Source organism: Lampris incognitus, chromosome 3, assembly GCF_029633865.1.
Source record: "Lampris incognitus isolate fLamInc1 chromosome 3, fLamInc1.hap2, whole genome shotgun sequence".
Taxonomy (NCBI): Eukaryota; Metazoa; Chordata; class Actinopteri; order Lampriformes; family Lampridae; genus Lampris; species Lampris incognitus.
In genome coordinates, this window is record NC_079213.1 from 24,072,650 (window position 1) to 24,094,786 (window position 22,137).

General features: G+C 45.7%; 1 protein-coding gene across 3 annotated transcripts; it reads right to left on the minus strand.

Moving 5' to 3' along the window:
• Positions 1–514: 514 nt before the first annotated feature.
• Positions 515–21,492, minus strand: LOC130110435 (ATP-binding cassette sub-family D member 2-like). 3 transcript variants are annotated; one of them, XM_056277537.1, is made up of 10 exons: positions 20,548–21,492; positions 20,032–20,212; positions 18,834–18,949; positions 13,195–13,357; positions 12,459–12,553; positions 9,763–9,908; positions 8,225–8,370; positions 2,532–2,616; positions 1,041–1,166; positions 515–816 (listed from the first exon to the last, which is right to left on the minus strand). In XM_056277537.1, exons 1-10 carry the CDS (start codon positions 21,490–21,492, stop codon positions 612–614), a joined length of 2,208 nt encoding a protein of 735 aa, XP_056133512.1. In that variant the 3' UTR covers positions 515–611. The 3 variants fall into 3 exon arrangements, with proteins under 3 accessions (XP_056133512.1, XP_056133514.1, XP_056133515.1); XM_056277539.1 differs by lacking the exon at positions 1,041–1,166; XM_056277540.1 differs by lacking the exons at positions 18,834–18,949; positions 20,032–20,212.
• Between the last annotated feature and the right edge of the window lie 645 nt (positions 21,493–22,137).

Sequence of the window (22,137 nt, forward strand, 5' to 3'; positions counted from 1 at the left end):
TTTCACAACAAAATGAAAAAGTCCTCTAAAGCCAAATAAAGTGCTAAAAAACAAACCAACTTATCACATTGTTCAAATTAGTCGTCTCTGTTAGTCGTTTGTTTATCACTCTTCGTCTTTTCCAGCTGTGAGAAAAGTGACAGCGACAAAACACAGGTTAAAACAAAATATGAAAAATCTATTAACGGGGGTTTGCAGTCGAGGTACGCGACGAAGAGATGGCGCAATACTTTCGCTTTTCTCCATGAAGCCACTTCTTTCTCTCCTCCGTCTCCGGTGGGAATGAGGCGAGGTCAGAGGAGGGCAAAGCGGGGGATTAAAAGAAAAAGATTAAAAGGGGCAGAGCGGAAAACAGGAGTGAAAGGCCAGCTGGCAACGCTTCGCTCCAGAGCTCTAGCCTCAACAGGAGATAGTGTGTGTGTGTGTGTTAGAGAGAGAGAGAGAGAGGGCGAGAGAGAGAAACAGACAAAAAAGGCTGAGCTTTAAAAAAAAACCAACCCAGCAAAACTACCTCCCACCGATGTCTCTTTCTCTCCCTGCCTCTCTCTCCATCCAGCAGCCCCCCTCCCCACTCTGGGCTTTCTCCTCCTCTCCTCTCTGTGTCCCTTCGCTCACTCCTCAACTGTTTTGAGAACCGAGTCCTCTCCCAGGATCTTGCAGAGTTCGTTGAGGCGGTGCTGCATTTTGGGGATGCCGGCCAGCTGGCTCTCCAGGCGCTGTTTCTCCTCGGTCAACGAGAGGCGTGTGGCCGTGTCCAGCTGCTCGAAGCGCCAGCCCCCCTCCCCATCAAACTGCAGCAGATGGGTGTGGTACTTCCTGGGGACGGAGAGGTAGACTGGGGTCACGGTCGGAAAGGGACATGCATCGAATATCACAAGCGTGGCGCTCAACTGTCTATTTTATGGCACATGTACCATTGGACCGGGAGGTTGAAATTATATCACAGCAATACTAGAAATATAATCAGTTTCAGTTCAGTTCAATAGAACAGAATAGACAGGAATAGAATAGACTAAAATAGTTTGGTGTCTGCGTCTTACCAGAGGGAGGGTCTGTGTGTAATGGAGAGCAGAGAGATCCCAGCATCCTTGGCAGCCTGAAAGATTTTTCCCTCCACATCGATGCTCACGGCACTGGTGCACTCATCCAGCAGAGCATATTTGGGCCTGACACACACGCACACGCACACACACGCACACGCACACACACACACACACACACACACACAAGAAACACAAGGTTCATAGCAATAGATAGTAATTAATGAGCATCGAAATGGTCACACAGCAGACATTTTTACACATTATTACTGTGCTATAATCACTTTTCATTCAAATATTTGTTACCTGTGTTTTTGTAAATGGAAATGTCTGTTGCATGCAGCTTAATGCTGCTGTTGTCGCCAACACCACTAGGTGGCACATCTTGCAATGTTGCCAACTTGACGAGTGATCGTCGTTAGCTGTTGCTGGCAAAGAGGGTCCGGTGCTGACTAACATTTCATTGCAAACAAACTGATGGCTTTTGTCACATGGAATCCAGATGGGTAAATGTCCTGGGATGAGGCAGACAACTAAAATGGCCAATGTGATGATATCCCTTTGTTGAATGTGGCACTTCTTTGATGCACTCAAAATGAGCTCTTTAACAGTAAATTATCAATGATGGCGGGGGGTCCGGGTGGCGTAGTGGCCCAGAAGTTGACCTTTATTTAATCGGAGAAAAATATGACCCTAGAGAGTCCAGGTGGCGTGGCAGTCTATTCCATTGCCTACCAACACGGGGATCGCCGGTTCGAATCCCCGTGTTACCTCTGGCTTGGTCCGTGTGCCTACAGACACAATTGACTGTCTGCGGGTGGGAAGCCGGATGTGGGTATGTGTCCAGGTCCGGAGCACCTGTTCAAGAGCTGGGGGGAACTGGGGGGAATAGCGTGATCCTCCCACGCGCTATATCCCCCTGGTTAAACTCCTCACTGTCAGGTAAAAAGAAGTGGCTGACGACTCAACATGTATCGGAGGAAGCATTTGGTAGTCTGCAGCCCTCCCCGGATCGACAGAGGGGGTGGAGCAGCAACCGGGATGGCTCAGAAGAGTGGGATAATTGGCCAAATACAATTGGGGAGAAAAGGGGGGGGGGCTAGTAAACTATCAGTGATGGCAGCTAGGGGAGACCTTTCATCAGCTAAACAAACTGGGTTTGGAAAGCTAAAAGGTATAAAAACCCCACCCATATATGCAAAATAAACAGATGTAGTTTTATATGATCTTGTCTCTATGTTTAACATTTTCAAAAAGGGATTTAGACGAGCCTTTATGTGCAATTCTGATTGAGAAATGTGTGGGATGTGCGTGGGTTATCCTGGCACAATGCAAAATAAACGCCACTTGGCAGTGGTGACAGTGGACTCCGAGCGCAGCGTATGACTGATGGTGACTGATCCAACTAAACTGCTTAGACCACTGCTGAGTAGCTGATGTTAATCTATAACCAGTGTTATGGAGGACACATGTAATGGTATTCCTGCTTACTTGTGGTAGAACATGCGGGCCATGCCCATCCTCTGCTTCTCCCCACCCGACAGCACATCTTTCCAGTCCAGCTCAGCATCCCAGCCTGGAAATACACAGAAATGACAGTGATCTGCAAAGTATTTGCAACTAAGGATGTCCTGATCAAGTTTTTGTTACCCAGAATCTGATCGCATTTGATACTGACTATCTGCTGATCAGAGGCTAGATCCAACATGCGTATTTTACTACGTAATACAGCTGCACAGTACACACTTCAAGTACACTGGGTTAGTAAAACCAGTCCAGTTTGAGTCAGATATGCTTGACAATTGAATGGCCCTGCAATGAGAAATGATTGCCTGCATCGCTGCTTTCCTTGAATGGGTTTCTCTTTTATTAACAAATAAAGTAATCAATCTACACTGCTCAAAAAAATAAAGGGAACACATAAGCAATGCAATGTAGCTCCAAGTCAATCACACTTTTGAGATATCAACCTGTCCAGTTAGGAAGCAACACTGATTTGTGAATCAATTTCACCTGTTGGTAAATTGTCTAATTTCCACCTGGTGGAAATTAGACAATTTGCAAGACAACCCCTATAAAAGGAATGGATTTGCAGGTGGTGGCCACAGACCATTTGCCTGTCCTCATCTTTTCTGGCCGATCTTTGGTTAGTTTTTCATTTTGCTAGTGCCCTCACCACTAGAGGTGGCATGAGGCAGTATCTGCAACCTACAGAAGTTGCTCAGGTAGTGCAGCTCATCCAGGATGGCACATCAATGCGTGCTGTGGCAAGAAGATTTGATGTGTCTCCCAGCACAGTGTCCAGAGCATGGAGGCGGTACCAGGAGACAGGCCAGTACACCAGGAGACGTGGAGGGGGCCGCAGGAGGACAACAACCCTGCAGCAGGACCGCTATCTGGTCCTTTGTGCAAGGAGGAACAGGAGGAGCACTGCCGGAGCCCTACAAAACGACCTTCAACAGGCCACTAATGTGCAGGTTTCTGCTCAAACAGTGAGAAACAGAATGCATGAGGATGGTATGAGGGCCCGACGTCCACAATTGGGGCCTGTGCTCACAGCCCAACACCATGCAGCCCGATTGACCTTTGCCAGAGAACATCTTGGTTGGCAGATTCGCCATTGGCGCCCTGTGCTCTTCACAGATGAGAGCAGGTTCACACTGAACACATGTGACAGACGTGAGAGAGTCTGGAGACGCTGTGGAGAACGTTCTGCTGCCTGCAACATCCTCCAGCATGACCGGTTTGGCGGTGGGTCAGTGATGGTCTGGGGAGGCATATCCTTGGAGGGCTGCACAGACCTCTACGTGCTAGCCAGAGGTACCATGACTGCCATTAGGTACCGGGATGAGATCCTCAGACCCATTGTCAGACCATATGCTGGTGCAGTGGGCCCTGGGTTCCTGCTCATGCATGACAATGCTCGTCCTCATGTGGCCAGAGTGTGTCAGCAGTTCCTGTATGTCGAGGGCATTGATGCTATGGACTGGCCTGCACGTTCCCCAGACCTGAATCCAATCGAGCACCTCTGGGACATCATGTCTCGTACCATCCGCCAACGCGATGTCGCACCACAGACTGTCCAGGAGTTGACCGATGCCCTGATCCAGGTCTGGGAGGAGATCCCTCAGGAGACCATCCGTCGTCTCATCAGGAGCATGCCCAGACGTTGTAGGGAGTGCATACAGGCACGTGGAGGCTACACACACTACTGAGCCTCATTTTGAATCGGCTTGAAGAATTTCCACAGAAGTTGGATCAGCCTATGTTCTCATTTTCCACTTTGATTTTGAGTATGATTCTGAATCCAGACCTTAATGGGCTAATGATTTTGATTTCCATTGATCATTCTTAGGTTATTTTGCTCTAAACACATTCCTCTGTCTAATAAATAAAGATTTTCAGCTGAAATATTTCATTCATCGAGGTCTATATTGTGTTTTTAGGTGTTCCCTTTATTTTTTTGAGCAGTGTATAATCATATCAGTTGTAATGAAAGCAACTCTGTTACTACCACCTCACAAAACGGCATTACACATGTTGCATGTGGATGTTGGGTCCATGCAACACTTATCAGTTCTATATTCTGATGAGAGATAAACATTTGGAGAATCTGAAAATTGAGAGCAATATTATAAAACATTATTTTGCCTCTCAAAATAGGGGTTTGAATCTCTTTATGGTTTTTGTTATACAATCGGAAGTCATAAAAATTGTAAAATTGATTGTGGGCATGCAAAAATATAAAATAGACTGCTTTCATTTTCCTATTTAAAATAGTTCCCCGCTGCACACATTTTCAGCTGCTCGTTGACTTTTCACTTGTTTATCTGATACTTACGTGACAGCTATTGCAGGTTGGAGCACAAGGGGGCGGGGCTTAATAAAGGCGATAATGACCAATTAAAACAAGCCATTGGTATTGTTGCTTTTTGCAGCTGTACAAGCTCATTTGTTCGTTAACACGACAGCAGGCAACTTCTTTGCTTTAACTTCTCATTATGAAGTAAAAGTTGCTTGCACAGAGTAATGTCTCTGGAGTAATGACACCATCGGCGTTTAGACTAGTTCTCTATAAGCCTCGCTTTCACTATGCAAGTCTGTCTGCCACCGGGTACGATCTCCCGGGAAAATGAAGGCTCGATTTACGGCACAAAGGAAGTGTGTCAACCATTGCGCAAACCAAAACAGGAAGAGGATAGTGCTTTTCTTTTTTCCCTTATTGGTTATAACGTGTCATAACCTGTTGCATAAGTTAACCTGATCGGTTATAACTTATGCTAGCTAACGCAGCTGACTAGCCAAGCATTGTCAGGGCAGCGAAGGAATCACGTGCTTTGACAGGAGCAACGCGAACGTCAGAGCAGCAACGTTTCACCGGCCAATCGGGTAGCGCTTCTTTTATGAATATTAATTAGCCTTCCCCTGCCATCCTGCATTTCGGAAATTCGCTCTATCAGTAGCTAGCCCCGGTAGGGGAAATGGTGGACACTGGCAACCACCCGGCAAGAGAAAAAGAACCCCACTGATGGAGGAAGAAAAGAAGGAGAAGAGGGAGCGTGATAGAAACAGAGACAAAACAAGAGTGAACCTTGAGTGAACCTCACTCAATGGCGAGAGCTCCGGTGTAGTATCGAACTCTTGTTTCCCCGTTGGTATCTGTTTTCCCCCAGCCAGACGAAAGCGTCTGCATGGAAACAGATTAGCTATCGGTTACGATATGTTAAGGTAAGTGTTAGGTTAAGTTTAGGGTTAGGTTGAGGTTAGCTAGGGGAGAAACAGATCTCAACGGGCAAACAGAGTTCGATACAACACCCGGGGCTTGAGAGGGTTTCAAACCGACATTCAGTTGGCATTCCTTCGACTGGATCAGTAACACAACCTGCCTACTTATTAATACTACCGGATGTTTTACTCTGCCTTTATCATAGCACCGAGATCAGGGTTTCTGGACAGTAGCCAGGCTGCTAATAAACAGAAAGCGATCCAGTTGTCTTTGCGAGAGCGGTGCAAACAGTAAAAAGACTTGTAAACGTTGGGGGTGGGGGTGGGGGTGGGGGTTGAAAAATGGTTTACTGCCGTTTTAAGTGGAAAATTAAGAAATTACTTCTATCCATCATCCAAACTGCTTATGCTGCTCTCAGGGTCACGGGGATGCTGGAGCCTATCCCAGCAGTCATTGGGCAGCAGGCAGGGAGACACCCTGGACAGGCCACCAGTCCATCACAGGGCTGACAAACACACACACACACACATACCTAGGGACAATTTAGTACAGCCGATTCACCTGACCTACATGTCTTTGGACTGTGGGAGGAAACCCACGCAGACACGGGGAGAACATGCAAACTCCACACAGAGGACGACCCAGGATGACTCCCAAGGCTCGAACCTAAGACCTTCTTGTTGTGGGGCGACCATGCTGACACCATGCCAAGAAATTACTTCACGATGTAAAATTTGTTCCTACTCCGTTCCTTCACTGTGTCAAATAGTCGACATTTTTTTCCAGAGATTATTTATTCAAGCATTACTTCCCCAGGACACATGTGGCCAGTCTTACTTCAGGACTGTCATCACATGCCAAAGGGATGCAACACTGCTTCTGTCCCCCAGTCCTGCACCACGTGAGACAGTAACAATACTAACAGCATGCTTCTCTCTGCAAAACGACTCTTCCGCTCTGATGAAGACTAAAATCAACATGAGACGTGATGTCTTTATAAAATGACAACGAACTGAAACGTAACTTAGCATGCATAATTTACGCATTTCTGTCTTTCTTTCCTTTCCCATCTGGAAAATATTTTAAAATTTCATTTTAATTTTACAGCATACTTGTAATAATATTTATAACATCTGAAAGATTGTTTTTTTTTGTTTTGTGATTTTTTTGTGTATAACTGTGTGTGCATGCTTGCCTTTGTGTGTGTGTATCAGATTAGGACCCTTAAGGTATTGAGACAGTGCAGCTATTCATAAATTTAAACCTCTCAAGACATTAAGCCTTTGTGGACTATTTAATGCCCAACAATAGGTGTGTTTGTTTGATAATGAGGAGAGTGGCTGCCTCAGTCTTACTCAGTATAAATAAACCCACAGTGCGCAAGATCAAACCCCTCGCTAACACAACAGACATAACCTGGTCTGTTTCGCACCCAAACACATGATAACAAATGTACATTCAAGTCTTCAAAATTTAAACACTTATATCAGTTCATCTGGACACAGCGTTTAGCGGGAGATGCACATGCTCGCACGGTCTAATCAGTACCTCCCACTAAACCTTGTGTCCGGATGAACTGATTCAACTTCCTGGGATTTCCTTACCTAGATTACTGAGCATGCATCAAGACAAACCACAGTTGGATAAATCATATTTAAAATCGCTTATCCAGTGACCCCACACTTATAGTTTGAGGAATTATGTTTTAAAAAGGTGACTTGGCTGCCCTTTTTTAAGCTAATTCATCTTTCATAGAGAGCAAATATATGAAGGAAGGTGAGCCGAGAGACAGAGAGCAGGAAAACACAAACCCTCTGAGAAAGGTCTGGTCATCTAAAGTAGTGGATTATGACAGTTCTCAGTATCGGCGGTTGAACTAATACCAATTTTCTTTTCTTTTTTTTTTAAGGGGGGTTTCCCCCCTTTTTTCTCCCCAATTGTAGCCGGCCAATAACCTCACTCTTCCGAGCCGCTGCTCCACCCCCTCTGCCGATCCGGGGAGGGCTGCAGACTACCACGTCTCCTCCGAAACATGGAGTCGCCAGCCTCTTCTTTTCACCTGAAAGTGACGAGTTTCACCAGGTGGACGTAGCGCATGGGAGGATCACGCTCTTCCCCCAGCCCCCTTGGAACAGGTGCCTCAACCGACCAGAAGAGGCGCTAGTGCAGCGACCAGGACACATACCCACATCCGGCTTCCCACCCGCAGACACGGCCAATTGTGTCTGTAGGTAGGGACGCCCAACCAAGTCGGAGGTAACACGGGGATTCGAACCGGCGATCCCCGTGTTGGCAGGCAACAGAATAGACCGCTACGCTACCCAGATGCCTAATACCACTTTTAAGAGCAGTATAGTACTCAGAAGTAGTATCCGTTGTTAAAAAAAATGTCATAAGTCCTCGGATGTTACGCGATACGTCATGCTGCCCATCGCAGAGACCCGAGTCAGCTTCCTACCTCCTTCCCTGGTGACGATGTGGTTGAGGTTGACTATGTCCAAGATGGCCTCCAAGTCCTTGTCGGTCAGGCCCCTTGCAGACATGTCCTCCACTGAGTCTGGGTAGATCACCTGGTCCCGCAACGAACCGATGGACATGTAGGGCCTGCACACACACACACACACACACACGTGCACACAGTCATTCACATATACATGTCAACACAAGAGTGTGCTGGCATGTGTGGGCAGACACAAGTCACAATAAAGACATTCTTTGCCATATGTTTTTGTTTGTGAGTGTGCATTGTGCATGTAGTGTGGTTTTGTGCTGTGTGTGTGTGTGTGTGTGCGTGCGTTCATGTGCACGCATGCACACGAGCAACCAACAAATATAGCACTGACTTTTGACCTTATCCACTGTGTGACTGTGTCTACACTGATATGTCACACACTAGAGAAAAGCATACGCTGCTGGATGGATGGGGGGAGGGTGTGAATACAAAAGGTCACTTCTTTTACACACTTCAGAAACAAATGCTTAAAAAGAATAGCCCCCATTGTGCCGCTCTTGTATCAAACATAGGTAATCTGTTGTATTTAGTTACAGTTCCAGGGCGGGTGTCCGTCTCATCACATGTATAAAATATTCACCGCATTGCAGGAGAGTGCTAGTCGAATTCGCACCTCAGAGAAATCCCGCATCAAGTTACCATTTCAAGTCCCGTCTTCACTTGGTTTAAGTAAGTCGGGTTTACATAAACAGATATAACAAGATGGTTGATGCACTTAGGTGGCGACACTGTCAAAGACGACACAGGTCGATATATTTCCTTCTGCAGTCTTCGTTTTGAAGCCCACTCGGTTTCTTTTCTGGGATCAGTCGGTCTTTTTCGAACCCAAGTGGATCATCCACAAAAAGTACAATCCCCATCCACGCCTGCGTTCCAAGAAGGTTAAGAAAAAAAAACTTTCCACGTATAAACTAAAAGATCTGAACTGGTAAGTGAGCAGGTCTGAATGGTAAATATTTCACTGTGGCAAGAGCGCTCTAATTTCTCTACTAACCTCACATGACCCCAACTCCCCATCCCAGCCCTCCATCCCCCATGCAGACATATGCACACAGGTCCTGTTACCGTGGATTAGATTACTGGTGGAACAGTGCTGGTGTAATGGTCAAATCCCAGAGAGCACTGTTTCAATGCACTTGACTGCTTTTAAATTGTTGAGATATGGAGGAGAGGGAGGGAGGGAGAGCGGGAGAGACAGAGGGAGAGAGAAATGGAGATGGAGGGTGAGAGAAATGGAGATGGAGGGTGAGAGAGAGTGAGAGAGCAAGAGAGAGAGACAGAGAAATAGAGATGAGAGAGAGCGGGTAATGCAAATTGTTTGTGTTTGCTGTGTGTGTGTGTGTGTGTGTGTGTGTGTGTGTGAGTCAGCAGGATGAGACACACCTGCAACTGTGTGTTTATGCATATGAATAGGTACGCATCTGTACCCACATACATACATACATTAGACTGTGCAAGCTATGTGCATGTATGTGCATGTGTACCTCTGAGGAATGTAGAACATGTGTTGAGGAGAGGGCTTGTGGAGCAGCCCTCCATAGACGGGCCACAGGCCACTGAGGATCCTGAACAGAGAGCTCTTCCCACAGCCGTTAGGCCCCGTGATCAACAAGTGCATACCCTCCTCTACCTGCAATGGACAGACACTGTTTTCATTCATCCCCATGGTGGAAGCTGTTGTCAGCAGCTGAATGACTAAGATAACGTGCGGTAGGAACTAAAGAAGAAGAAAGCTACTTTATTTTGTCACCGTATTCTTACAACGAATGTGATCTCTGCATTTAACCCATCCTATTGTATAGGAGCAGTGGGCAGCTGCAGTGCCTGGGGACCAACTCCAGTTCTTCTTTCCATTGCCTTGCTCAGGGGCACAGACAGGCGTATTAACCTTAACAAGCATGTCTTTTTGATGGTGGGAGGAAAGCGGAGTACCCGGAGGAAACCTACGCAGACATGGGGGAGAACATGCAAACTCCACACAGAAAGGACCTGGGACGGCCTGGGGTTCGAACCCAGGACCTTCTTGCTGTGAGGCAACAGTGCTAACCACTGGCCCACCGTGCCGCCCCTATTGAGATAACATAAAATACACAGGGGTGTTTCAAACAAATATTAGGACAGAATACCAAAAATTGTGGCAGGCTGTCACACATTTAAATGGGACTCAAAGGACAAAAGCAGGAGGCATTTCAGAAGTGTTAGGTAACATTGCTTTTGAGGAGAGAACCAGGAGCCATTCAACTATTGGGCAGCTTTTCATGCAAGTGCCAGCATGCCGCCAAGTTGTGACTGCATGGATTTGAGTTTCTGCTCACACCATGCTTTTGAACCTGCTTTCTGAATTGATCTCATTTTGACATACTTTTTTTCCTGCAAGGAAAACTGTCTTTGCCCCCTCCGGCTGGGATGCAGGGTCAGCCAGGAGCAGGCAGGGTTAAATAAGTTGAGGGATATGTGAAGACATAGGAGAATAAACCCTGAGTCTCTGGTTGGGTGATAACCTAACTAACCACAGAGACGAGGGAGGGATTACTTAGAACGCCAAAAGCAAAATACATTTTAAATGTAGTGGTCAAACTGGCAAATGTAGCAGAAATCATTGCATGAGAGGGTTTCTCTCATACCGTACCTTCATGGGAAATATTTTCTAATGTCTAATGTCTAACAAAGTCAGGAGGGATAGGGGTCAGACTCTCACAAGGGCCAGCCATGCAAACAAGGCAGTTTGGATAAAGCTGTCGACCAAAGGGCATACGTTACATCTACTGTAAACAGGTAATTCTTATTTTGACAATTTGGTATCATAAGTAGTTTTTCGTTTGGATAGAATTGATGAAATATGATCAATAAGATTAATATTTGATTGAACTACTAAAAATCATATGAAACAGTTTGAATATTGCTCATTGTTCGCCCAGAAGAGCAAATACTGCAAACCTGCAGCTCTTGTAGCACATTATAAAGGCCGTTAAACTGACGCAGATTGGACGCTGAGACTCAGGAGACGTGGTTGTTCCATAATGAGTCCACTGGTCTTAAACACTAATAAACACCAGAAAAGCCGAGGCCCTCTTGGCTTTAACGTTGATGCATGGTTCAGAGAGCATCGGCACCTCTGAAAGCCGAATGATCTTTTGGTCTCATGAGTAGAGAGACACGAGCTTCCATATATTACTATCAAATATGTCAAGCATGTTAAATGGAAGAAGTTAGGGCTGAAAAATATATCGTTTCAGTATTGACATCCTGGTGTACACGTGCTACAGTCACAATGCAATGTCAGGAAAACTGGGCATATTAGTCATTGTTTGCTAAAAGTTTTTTTACTGCTTGATAGAAAACTAAAATTAGCAAAGTAATTTAAAAGAGGTGTCCATTTAAAAAACACTCAGGGAGCAGCTATACAGCTGCTGTTTATTTCTTTTTGTCATCTAAAATATGTCGGTAATTCAGGGGGCTTCTATTTTTGTGCAATAAATTATCTATTTTGTCAGGACAATTCCCTTTAGTGATGTTGCAGCTTTGAGTGTAATGTGTTTTTAAACCACAGGACAGGGATTTGAAGCCTCCTGTAATCTCCTGAATCCTTTTCTAGACACCACCCTTCTTTCACTCATTCACAGACAAGCCAATATGCAAAACATATCGAAAAAACAAAACAAATATGACATCTGCCCGTCCGAAACCTCTTGTTTATTATATTTTACATTATTTTATATTATCTTGTTTAGTGTTTTCATTTAAAATGCCCTTTTCACGATTTCACGTGGTGTACCAGGGGCACAGTTCAACTCGGGCTCTGAGTGATTTTCTGATTTTCCGAGCGCAATTTTTCCGAGTCAATTTTTCCCCCCCAGTATCACTCTGCCCAAGAAGAGGTAATGGTATATTCACTGAGCAGAACATTAATATAGATAGTGAAAGCAGGGCAGAGAAAGGTAGACACCAAGGGAGTCAACTGGAGCTGAGCAGAGTGGTGTTAGTTCAGTACGACAACAAAACAGAGCCGATCATGGTAAAGTTCAGCAGAAAGGTGTGAAGAAACATATATAGTACGTTCGCATAGAACAGATAAATGCAGCTTGATGGGGAGTGGAACAAAATAAGGGAAATCAGAAAAGAACAGACAGGAGAAGAAAACAGCAGAGTGGAGTAGAGAAATGGCGTAGAAGTGTCTCACCTTGAAGTTCAAGCTGGTCACCACCACATCTCCATTGGGTGTGATAATGGGGACATTCTCACACACAATCCCCTTGTCCACATCAATCACTTTACCTTAATAACAGTGAGTGAGAGAGAGACAGCGAGAACGAGAGAGAGAAGTAATATCATGAGCGATTGTTAGGGACCTCTTTAGCATTGCTTGCAATAAAAATGACTGTGGATTCATATTGATAATATTTCGAAGCAGAAAATGAGCTATGCAAATCAGCTGTCTTATGCAAAGGGGATCATGAACGGCATTTCACCCAGATCGACACAGAGGCTCCCCAATCAACCAGGAGAAGGGTGAAAAAAAGAAAAAAAAATCTGATGGATCTCCCTTTCACTCAGTTTATTTATTTGCCTAGAGCCTCTCCCTATACGATCATGACAGCTAGCACCCCCCATGCTGAGGTGTCCTTAAGCAAGAGTCTGGATCACTGACAACTTGGAAGGCGGGGGGGGGGACTTTCTCTGTGAGAGAGAGAGAATGAGAGAAAGCGAGAGAGAGAGAGAGAGAGAGAGAGAGAGAGAGAGAGAGAGAGAGAGAGAGAGAGAGAGAGAGAGAGAGAGAGAGAGCGAGAAACAGACAAGAGGGAGAGAGAGTGAGTGAGCGAGAGCAGGAGAGCACGAGAGAGGGCAAGAGAGAGAGAGAGAGAGAGAGAGTGTACCATAAAACCATCAACCCATACACACTGCTTGTACAGACCTACCTCTGATCTCAAGCGGTCCTTCTATGTGCATCTCTGGCTTGACCTTCTGCTCTCCTCCGGTTGTGGCCGTCAGGGAGGAGCGTTTGTAAATGCCCCTCTGGACCTCCCCGAACACCAGGAACATGTTGTGGACACGCGCCGTGTAACCTGCCAACTCTGTGACCTGTCGGACGAAATGCAAAGACACACGGCAGAGGTCAAAGGTTAATTTTATGGAAGGGGTATACAGGGAGCAGGTTGGAGTGACCCACTGCACGGGCCTCTGTCATGGTCACGTACAATCACTGCTTCCAAAGCTGTGTGTGTGTGTGTGTGTGTGTGTGTGTGTGTGTGTGTGTGTGTGTGTGTGTGTGTGTGTGTGTGTGTGTGTGTGTGTGTGCGCATGAGGGAAAGTCAGAGAGAGAGAGAGAGAGAGAGTGAGAGAGATTTCCTCTGAGTATACTTTGTGAAAGTGAAAAGTCAAAAAGTGAAAAATGTGACTTAAAAAATGAGTCACATTTCTGAGTACAGCATTAAATTACCCGTGTTTCTGCTTGTTTCTGTGTGTTTGCATTTGTATTTGTGATTTATGTGTCTATGATTGTCCATAAGCTGAAATCCGGTTTCTCGGCTTTCTTCAGTGCATGTGCTTTTGCATGTGTGTGCGTATCTGTGCGTACACACATTCAGCGGATTAACGTGTAAAAATGCTTATAAAAGTCAACAAACAAGGAGTCTACACTGTTTTTCACTGTGGCAAGGCCTCTGATACTATGTGACAAGGGAGACAAAAATCTGGGTTTTTTTTTTTTGTGACCAACTGTGCGCTGTTGTCTCACTGTGATGCTGTTTTTTTCCTCTATTTTGGAACTTGGAGTGAAAGTAGATGCCTGTGACCACACACACACACACACACACACACACACACGGAACTCTCTCAAACCTCCTTTGTGGGGAAATGGGTCTCAGCCTGCACCAGCTTATCGTGGTTCCCAAAAAACGACACAACTCTCATGCAAATACACACACAAACACGCTTCTTGCAAGATCTTGAAATGATCTTAAAATGAACAATATCAGATACTAAGGAATGTGGTCAGCACAACACACACACACACACACACACACACACACACACACACACACACACACACACACACACACACACACACACACACACACACAAATCCCTTCAGATAGCAGAAAATAGGAGTCATCATTCTGGGAATTACATGGTAAATAAAGTGAAATTCTTCAAGAAACACAAAAGAAAAAACATGCTTTGATATTAGCGACGCACCCCACAGAGAGACAACGCAGCCTGTTCACACAGCTTGGACACGTGAAACAACAACGCACCTTTTCCGGCAGTTTGCATCAACATCACCCACACCTTGGGGGTCAGCAGAGAGGCTGGTGTTGGGGATAAGAGCGGAGTACGAGAAACCAAGAAGGAAAATATCTTGGTGAAGGGCCATGACCTGTTTCTAGACACCAAAAGAGCAGATGCACCCAATGTCATATTGCATCACCAGCGTGGACATCCACCCGTCCATCCAGAGTTCAGCTGCCCGTATCATTGCCAGAACTCCTTCCATAGATCACATCACTCCTGCTCCTCAGCAGCTCTACTGGCTCCCTGTTAAATCCCGTACTGACTTCAAGATCCTGCTCCTCACCTTTAATAACCTAGCTCCTTCATATCCACACGCCCTCCCGCACTCTCAGATCCTCCTGTGCTCTCCAACTCACTACACTATCGGCCCGCTTGACTACCATGGGGTCTAGAGTCTTCAGGCGTCCTGCCCCCCAACCCGCCTATGGAACTCTCTCCCACAAGACATTCACAACATTGACTCTCTTTCGAACCTTCAAATCACATCTCAAAATGCACCTTTTCAACCTGGCATATTCAGTCTGATACGCGCGTCATTGAGTTTTGTGCAGATGATGATTTTATACTTATCTGCTATGTTAACTTTTATTGTCTACCCTGCTTGTTTTGATTTTATGCTGTCTGATACAGTGCTGCTTGTCTTTTACTGTGTTCTGTGAGGTGTCCTTGACCGCTCTGAAAGGCGCCCACAAATAAAATGTATTATTATTATCATTATTATTATACAAATTTCCTTTAACTTCATGCCATAATACAACATAATAACCGGGCCCATTCCTTGGGCCTAGGGTTAGAATGAGGTAGAAGTCTATTTGATGGACAGTGCCTTTCTTAGGATATGAGATGTTCCAAGTATTATTATCATTATTATTATTATTATCCATTCATTATCCAAACCACTTATCCTGCTCTCAGGGTTGCAGGGATGCTGGAGCTTATCCCAGCAGTCATTGGGCGGCAGGCGGGAGACACCCTGGACAAGCCGCCAGGCCATCACAGGGCCTGCCCCCCCCCCACACACACGCACACATTCACAGCAGACTGTAATGTACAACGGGTTATAAAAAAAAAGTCATTTTGAGAAAATTCAACATTTACTATGAATATTCACACCTTGGCTGCAAATTATCTAACAACTTGTAAAATTTAGCTCTTGAATTCAGAACAAAAAAATCTACAAGACAAAGTATTACATGCACCTTGGGACTGCAGAGAATCTGCAGTTGTTTATGAATGTGCTGCTATGTGTCATGACAGACATGGGAGACGGTGTTGTGTTTTGTCAAACTACACATTTGCCATGCATATTGCATGTAATATGCATAATATATGGTCTATAATATCTTGTGCAATCGGAATCTGAGGACACAAAATGAAAGTGAACACAAGGCAATTATTTTCAATTCTTTCTGTGTGTTTTTCACATGTGTGAGTCTCTCCTTTGAGACGAGTTCACAGCTGTACATGACAAGGCCACGGGACTGCTCTGCAGGGCAAACTTTAATCTATGATGAGCAACCAAAAAGGCTTCTCCACCGGCAGGCCCACCAGCTCCTCCGCTGGAGGCGAAATGGTGTGTGCAGTCTACTACTTCTAGATACGAACGGGTGCCCGACCCTACTCTGTCTCCTAGACTTTCTTGATGTAAGAGAAAGAAATGCAATACTTCATTCTCCAGAGAGAAGGAAAGAGACACACACACACACACACACACACACACACACACACACACACACACACACACACACACACACACACACACACACACACACACACACAGAGTCGTACTGGCAGTAAAATCAACAGATGGAGGATTATTCACTGCGAAGTTAAGCCCTGAGGGAAGGAGTACTGGCCAGCTAATGTATGCGCACACACACACATGCACACAAACATGCATGCATACACACACAGGCATGCATGCACACACAAACACGCACACACAAACAAACAAACAAACACACACACACACACATACGTACACACGCACACACACACATGCATGCATACACAGGCATGCATGCACCCACACTCAGGCATGCACGCACGCACACACATGCACGCACACGCACACACACAAACATGCACATACACACACACACACACACACACACAGAAAGGCTTCACTGCTGGCTGACCTATAGCGGTATCAGTAATAGGTGATAGGTGGATGGAGAAGCTCCATAATTTAAACTTAATTCCATCTGGACCGGATAAATGTTAAGGCCGAGTAGGCCTGCTTCTTTACTATCTGTAGTTTTCTGCAGGTTCTACATCCATGGTCTAGGTCTACTGTAGTCCATATTTGTGAACATGACCAACTCATTCCCAAAGCCAGACACCAAACCTTATGATGTAAGCAAGATGGCAAAATGGGATGGTAAATGTGACTGTGATGTTACTTGGGGCCCTGTGATGGCCTGGCAGCCTGTCCAGAATGTCTCTCTGCCTGCCACCCAATGACTGCTGGGATAGGCTCCAGCATCCCCACGACCCTGAGAGCAGGATAAGCAGTTTGGATAATGGATGGCTGTTACTTGGGAGGGGGGGGGGTCTCCATTGTAAAATGAACATTTTCTAATGTAGAGGAGATAACGCTCGCCTACTCAAGAACAACAAGACTCATTTCTTGGTAGGTCACTAACTTTCAGCCAACTCTACAGCCAACCAGAACACAGGGTCATAATGATTTGATATCCTTATTCTATATGATAGATCTGGGAGGGGGGGGACTTTCATCCAATTACGTGACCACAAACAAAGCATAAAGTGGAAATTCAATTACAGACTGGGATGAAGCAGGCCTCGCTCAGAAGCAAGCAGCACACAAAATGAGCAGTTGCGAGTGCGCCTTACCAAACTAATACTAGTGTCACATGGCCATCTGACCACACAAACACATGCCTGCACACACACACACACACACACCCACACACATAGAGTCATATCAGACTGTGTGTGTGGAGGCGTGAGCAGAACATACTGCCTAAGGAATGTTTTCCATGCCTGCTGCCTTTTAAGTCGTTGCAGACACGCACACCACCAGGCCCTGCAAGTGGAGGCTTGCTGCATTTCATCCAACTCTGCACTCTGTGCACATCCTAATCACAGACTGTTTGTGGCTAGCCATGGGCTAAAAATTTATCCTGTTTACAAGTAAAGGTTTTGTGCAAGAAGTAGCCCCGCAGTGACAGCAGGGACAAGTTTTTGTGCCCAAAACATTCAACGTAATGAAATAAACCTGAACCAGTGCATTCCCCAAGATTTCTTGTCCATTCCTTGTGTGTGGGGGGTTTTTTTTTAATGAAAGGAAAAGTTAGGGAAATTGCAAGTTTTCGCAAGAGTTCAAAATTGTTGTCAATCAAGCATATTTGGATATCACTGTTCAAAGGCGTTGCGTTTGGCGCTGCAGTCTGAGCATGCACTGCTGACGGCCGCTTCAGACTCACAAGTTTCTCAGAAGAAGTGACTTTAAAGGAACACGCACAAACACTTATCGCCTTTGAAACGGAGTTTAACTTCCCTTTCTTACCAAAGACAAACCGCAGGCAGACAGTCTCACACAGTTACATCTTCACAGAAAGTGAAACACGGACTCAAACACACGCACACACACACACCGACACAGTACACACTTTAACACACAATCACACACACACAAACAAACTCAATGAAGTTTCACATAACCTTTGCTCAGTTAAATGTAATATTCCTCAGGGCATTAGGGGAGGATGTAAACCAAACCATTTAAAGCCACTGGTGGGTCTATGATGTCACGCACACAAATTCAAGCAATCAGCTTGAATTAAGTGCATGTTTGCAACCAAATCCTCTTAAAAACGTCAAGAAAGAAAAAACAAAAACTAGGGAGTTTAAATACCTCAATGGTTTTTTTTCTTCTTTTTCTTAAATGCAAGGGTAGATCTTGTGGTTTTATTATTTTTAATTTGTCCGTACATTTTAACTCGCAATTCCTGTCCATCCATCACTCGTTTAACCAAACACCGAACCTCACACAACACAACCATTAATCAGCAATATATACAATTTACATCGCTTAGGATTTGAAAAGAAAGAAGAAAAAAAAACGGAAGTTTTTGTGTAAGCCAAGCCAGCGATCTTTGAAAAGCTGAACCGAATTCCTCTCTAACTGCCAAAAAAGTTGCTGCTTCTTGTGATTTAGAAACTGTGTCGATCCCACTGAGGAGAGTGTGAAGTTTATTGCTGCCCGGCTGTTAATGGAGATGGCCTCGTTATCGGTTACCTCTTTGTATGAGCACATGATCCTTTCGATGGCATCAGCCCCTGAGGCCAGAAGGTTCCTGGCTGTGGTGAAAGCCTCTGTCCTCTCACTCACCATCACCTGGGGCTGACCGTCTGCTGTTTCTGGAATGGGGCAAGCGAGAGAGAGAGAGAGAGAGAGAGAGAGAGAGAGAGAGAGAGAGAGAGAGAGAGAGAGAGAGAGAGAGAGAGCGAGAGAGAGAGAGAATAAATTGACAATAGACACTGCTCATTTCCATGGTGAGAGGATGGTAATCACTAAAACTTGCAGAGGCAAGATCCAAGTTTGTTCTTAGCTCCTATAGAGATCTATGGACAGAACCAGGAGCTGGGGTTTGAAATGTAATCAAGCCCTCCATTAGGGTTTCATCTTGTTCCTGAAGGTCTGCCTCATTTTCATGACTCAGGCTGCAAGCCTTGCGACAAAATATCGTGCTACTGTTTAGAGTGGTGTGTGTGTGTCTGTGTGTGTGTGTGTGTGTGTGTGTGTGTGTGTGTGTGTGTGTGTGTGTGTGTGTGTGTAAAGTGACTCAGCCATGCCAGCAAACTACCATCACAAATGAGCTGTGTGTGTGTGTGTGTGTGTGTGTGTGTGTGTGTGTGTGTGTGTGTGTGTGTGTGTGTGTGTGTGTGTGTGTGTGTGTGTGTGTGTGTGTGTGTGTGTGTGTGTGTGTGTGTGTGTGTGGGTGAATAGCATGTGGATACAGGGATGTACTGTTTGAACATCAGTAAGGGCTACGGTATTGAAATGTTCTCATCAGCAAAACAAAGCCTTGCCACAGTTTTGTTCTTACCCCACTTAAATGCCCCAAAAGAGAAGTGGGAGATACGTAGCTACTGCAAATCATGAAAAATGTGCAGCACTTGCTGACTTTGAGATGCTAATATCCCCATCTGTCCTGCAAAATGTGCTTAAGGCAGCAAATTAAAAAGACAATGGTTTATAAGAAGTGGTTGAAAGGTCTACATCATACCATGTATCAAGAAGGAGCCTAAGAGCTGTATTAGAAATGTACAAAATCAAAGGGGGAAAAAAAACTGAACAAACTGATAAATCAAACTTTGCTCTCCCTGAAATGAAAAAAGGCAATACACACACACCTAACTTATCTTTTTACTTGGGGATCCTTGACATGAAATTGTGAGTGTGCAACATGTGGTTGATATGATAGTCTCCCTACCGTTGTCAGCAAAGCCGGTGGCTGTGATGATGGGCACGGCCACCATGACGAGTCCACTGCCACTCCACACATACTTCATGAGGAACTGCTCGATCATAATGTACCACAGACGCTTGGACAGAATCAGGTTCATCTGGTCCGCCAGGGTCCGGTAGCACTTCTGCAGCTGACGCATCTCCACCTGACACAGATTTCATGTTACGGTGCATGTCAATATATGCAATACAACAACATGTTTTATGTGCATCTGTCATGCAGCCTTGTGTTGGAGCGGTTATTGATGTGACAGAGCCTAAAGCAAACCATTCAGTTCATTCAGTTGCAGTCTGGAGTCTCTGGTCTACATCACTGCCACCGACTTGCCCAGGTGTAGCATGGGCCTGAACCTAATTACATTGTTAAGATACTAGGATGTGAGAAAGACATTGGAGAACTGTATAACCACCGCATATTACACAGTATGCGGAAATGCATACATTGTCTACTTTGTGAATGCATACACCCCATGTAGGCTACCTTGTGTCCCCGGTAGAAGGCTATTTCTTCCGCATTAGCGATGATCCTCGAGTGCACATAACGCAGATAGCCTTTCCTGTGGGCCTCCTCGGCCACCAGCTTGCCAAATTTTGGCGAGCAGGCCCGCAGGACCTTGGCGGTGGCGAACACCACCAGCCCGGCCAGGAGGGTCGGTCCGGAGGCGTTGGCTCCTCTAGACTGGGCCGTCTGGATCAATGTGTAGGAGGTGAGCATGACATCCAGGATGGGCTTGGTGAGGTTCGAGTACAGATGCGCCACGGACTGGGAGAACATCATAACGTCCTCGGTGAGCGACTGGTCCGGGTTGGCGAGCCTCCCGTCCATATTGCTGACCTTATAGTAGGTCTGGTCGGTGAAGTACGTCCGGTATGCGTGGTCCACCAGCCGCGTACGGAAGGCCAGCGCCAGCTTGCACTCGAGGTAGCGGATCGCGCTGTTGACGAAGGTGGCCGGGATGGCGATGAGGAGCCATTTCATCAACTGGATGATGAAGCTCCTGGGTTTCTTCTCCACGATGGTTTTCACAATTTTGCCGTCCAAACTCGCGACGTAAATCGACAGGAACGTCCGGGATATCAGTGCCACCGAGTGCACGGAGAGCAAGCCGAGCTCTCTGGACACGAGTTTCGGGAAGAGAATTTTGCCAAGTTCCAGGATCTGCTTGAAAAATTCTGTATTCACCCCCGGGGACTGCTTCCTGTGATCCGGCCCATCGGCGTGGGACTTTACCAAACACGTTGACCCATTTTCTGCTTTCGAGGTGCGGACGTTATTTCTGCAGTCTTTTCTTCTCGTCATCTGTTTGCAGACGATGGGGTACAGCGTTTTCACGCCGTAGGCAGCGGCCGCAAGCAGCGCGGCTCGCCTCACTGCAGCCGCACGGTCCCATTTCACTTTGGACGCCGCATCAAGTATATTAGACATCATTCCCCACTGCGGTGCAACCCTACGACCTGCTATTCGTCTTCGCGAACGGTCTTCGAAACATACATCCCAATGATCTTTAATTTAAGAATAGTAAAAAAAAGAGCTGGGATAAAAAAAGGGGGTAAAATTCCTTTGATGATGTGACGTGAAGACGACCAGAGAGAAACATGTACCGCTACATCCTATTTCCGTCATTCCGCTTTTGCGGTGCCGTGCTCATTGGTAACGCCCACTGAAAGAGCCGATTGGCTGCTGCGTGATTGACGTATGTAAAATCCTCTACTGTACTTTTACTGTATCGGCGATTTCGCACTGTCCTGTGACCGTGAGCGCCGGTATAGATACAAGATTCACATAAAACCCTTTTCCATACCACACTGCCTTGCAATTTCCAACATATTGCTTGGTAAACGGCCTTTATATCACCTTTGTACTGTTTTTTCTAAACTTTATGGGTAACATTGTCACACGTGTGTGACCTGGCCTGTTGTCTGTGTCTATTACTGATTTAAATAGCTATGTGATAGTTATACGGCTTTATAAGGCTATTTGAGTCTGCATTGTTGAAAATTCCAAAATAAAAACATTCCAAATACAAGGTTGCGAGTTAGCTGTATATCACGGTAAAAAAAAACGAGATGT

What these genes read in the sequence shown, in the direction of transcription:
- LOC130110435 (XM_056277537.1), bottom strand. Translation starts at nt 21,492, where the DNA reads ATGTCTAATATACTTGATGCGGCGTCCAAAGTGAAATGGGACCGTGCG. An exon ending in CATCGTCACCAGGGAAGGAG is followed by an intron (nt 2,617 to 8,224) that starts GTAGGAAGCTGA and finishes GTGTATTTCCAG; the next exon opens with GCTGGGATGCTGAGCTGGAC. An exon ending in ACACACAGACCCTCCCTCTG is followed by an intron (nt 817 to 1,040) that starts GTAAGACGCAGA and finishes CTCCGTCCCCAG; the next exon opens with GAAGTACCACACCCATCTGC.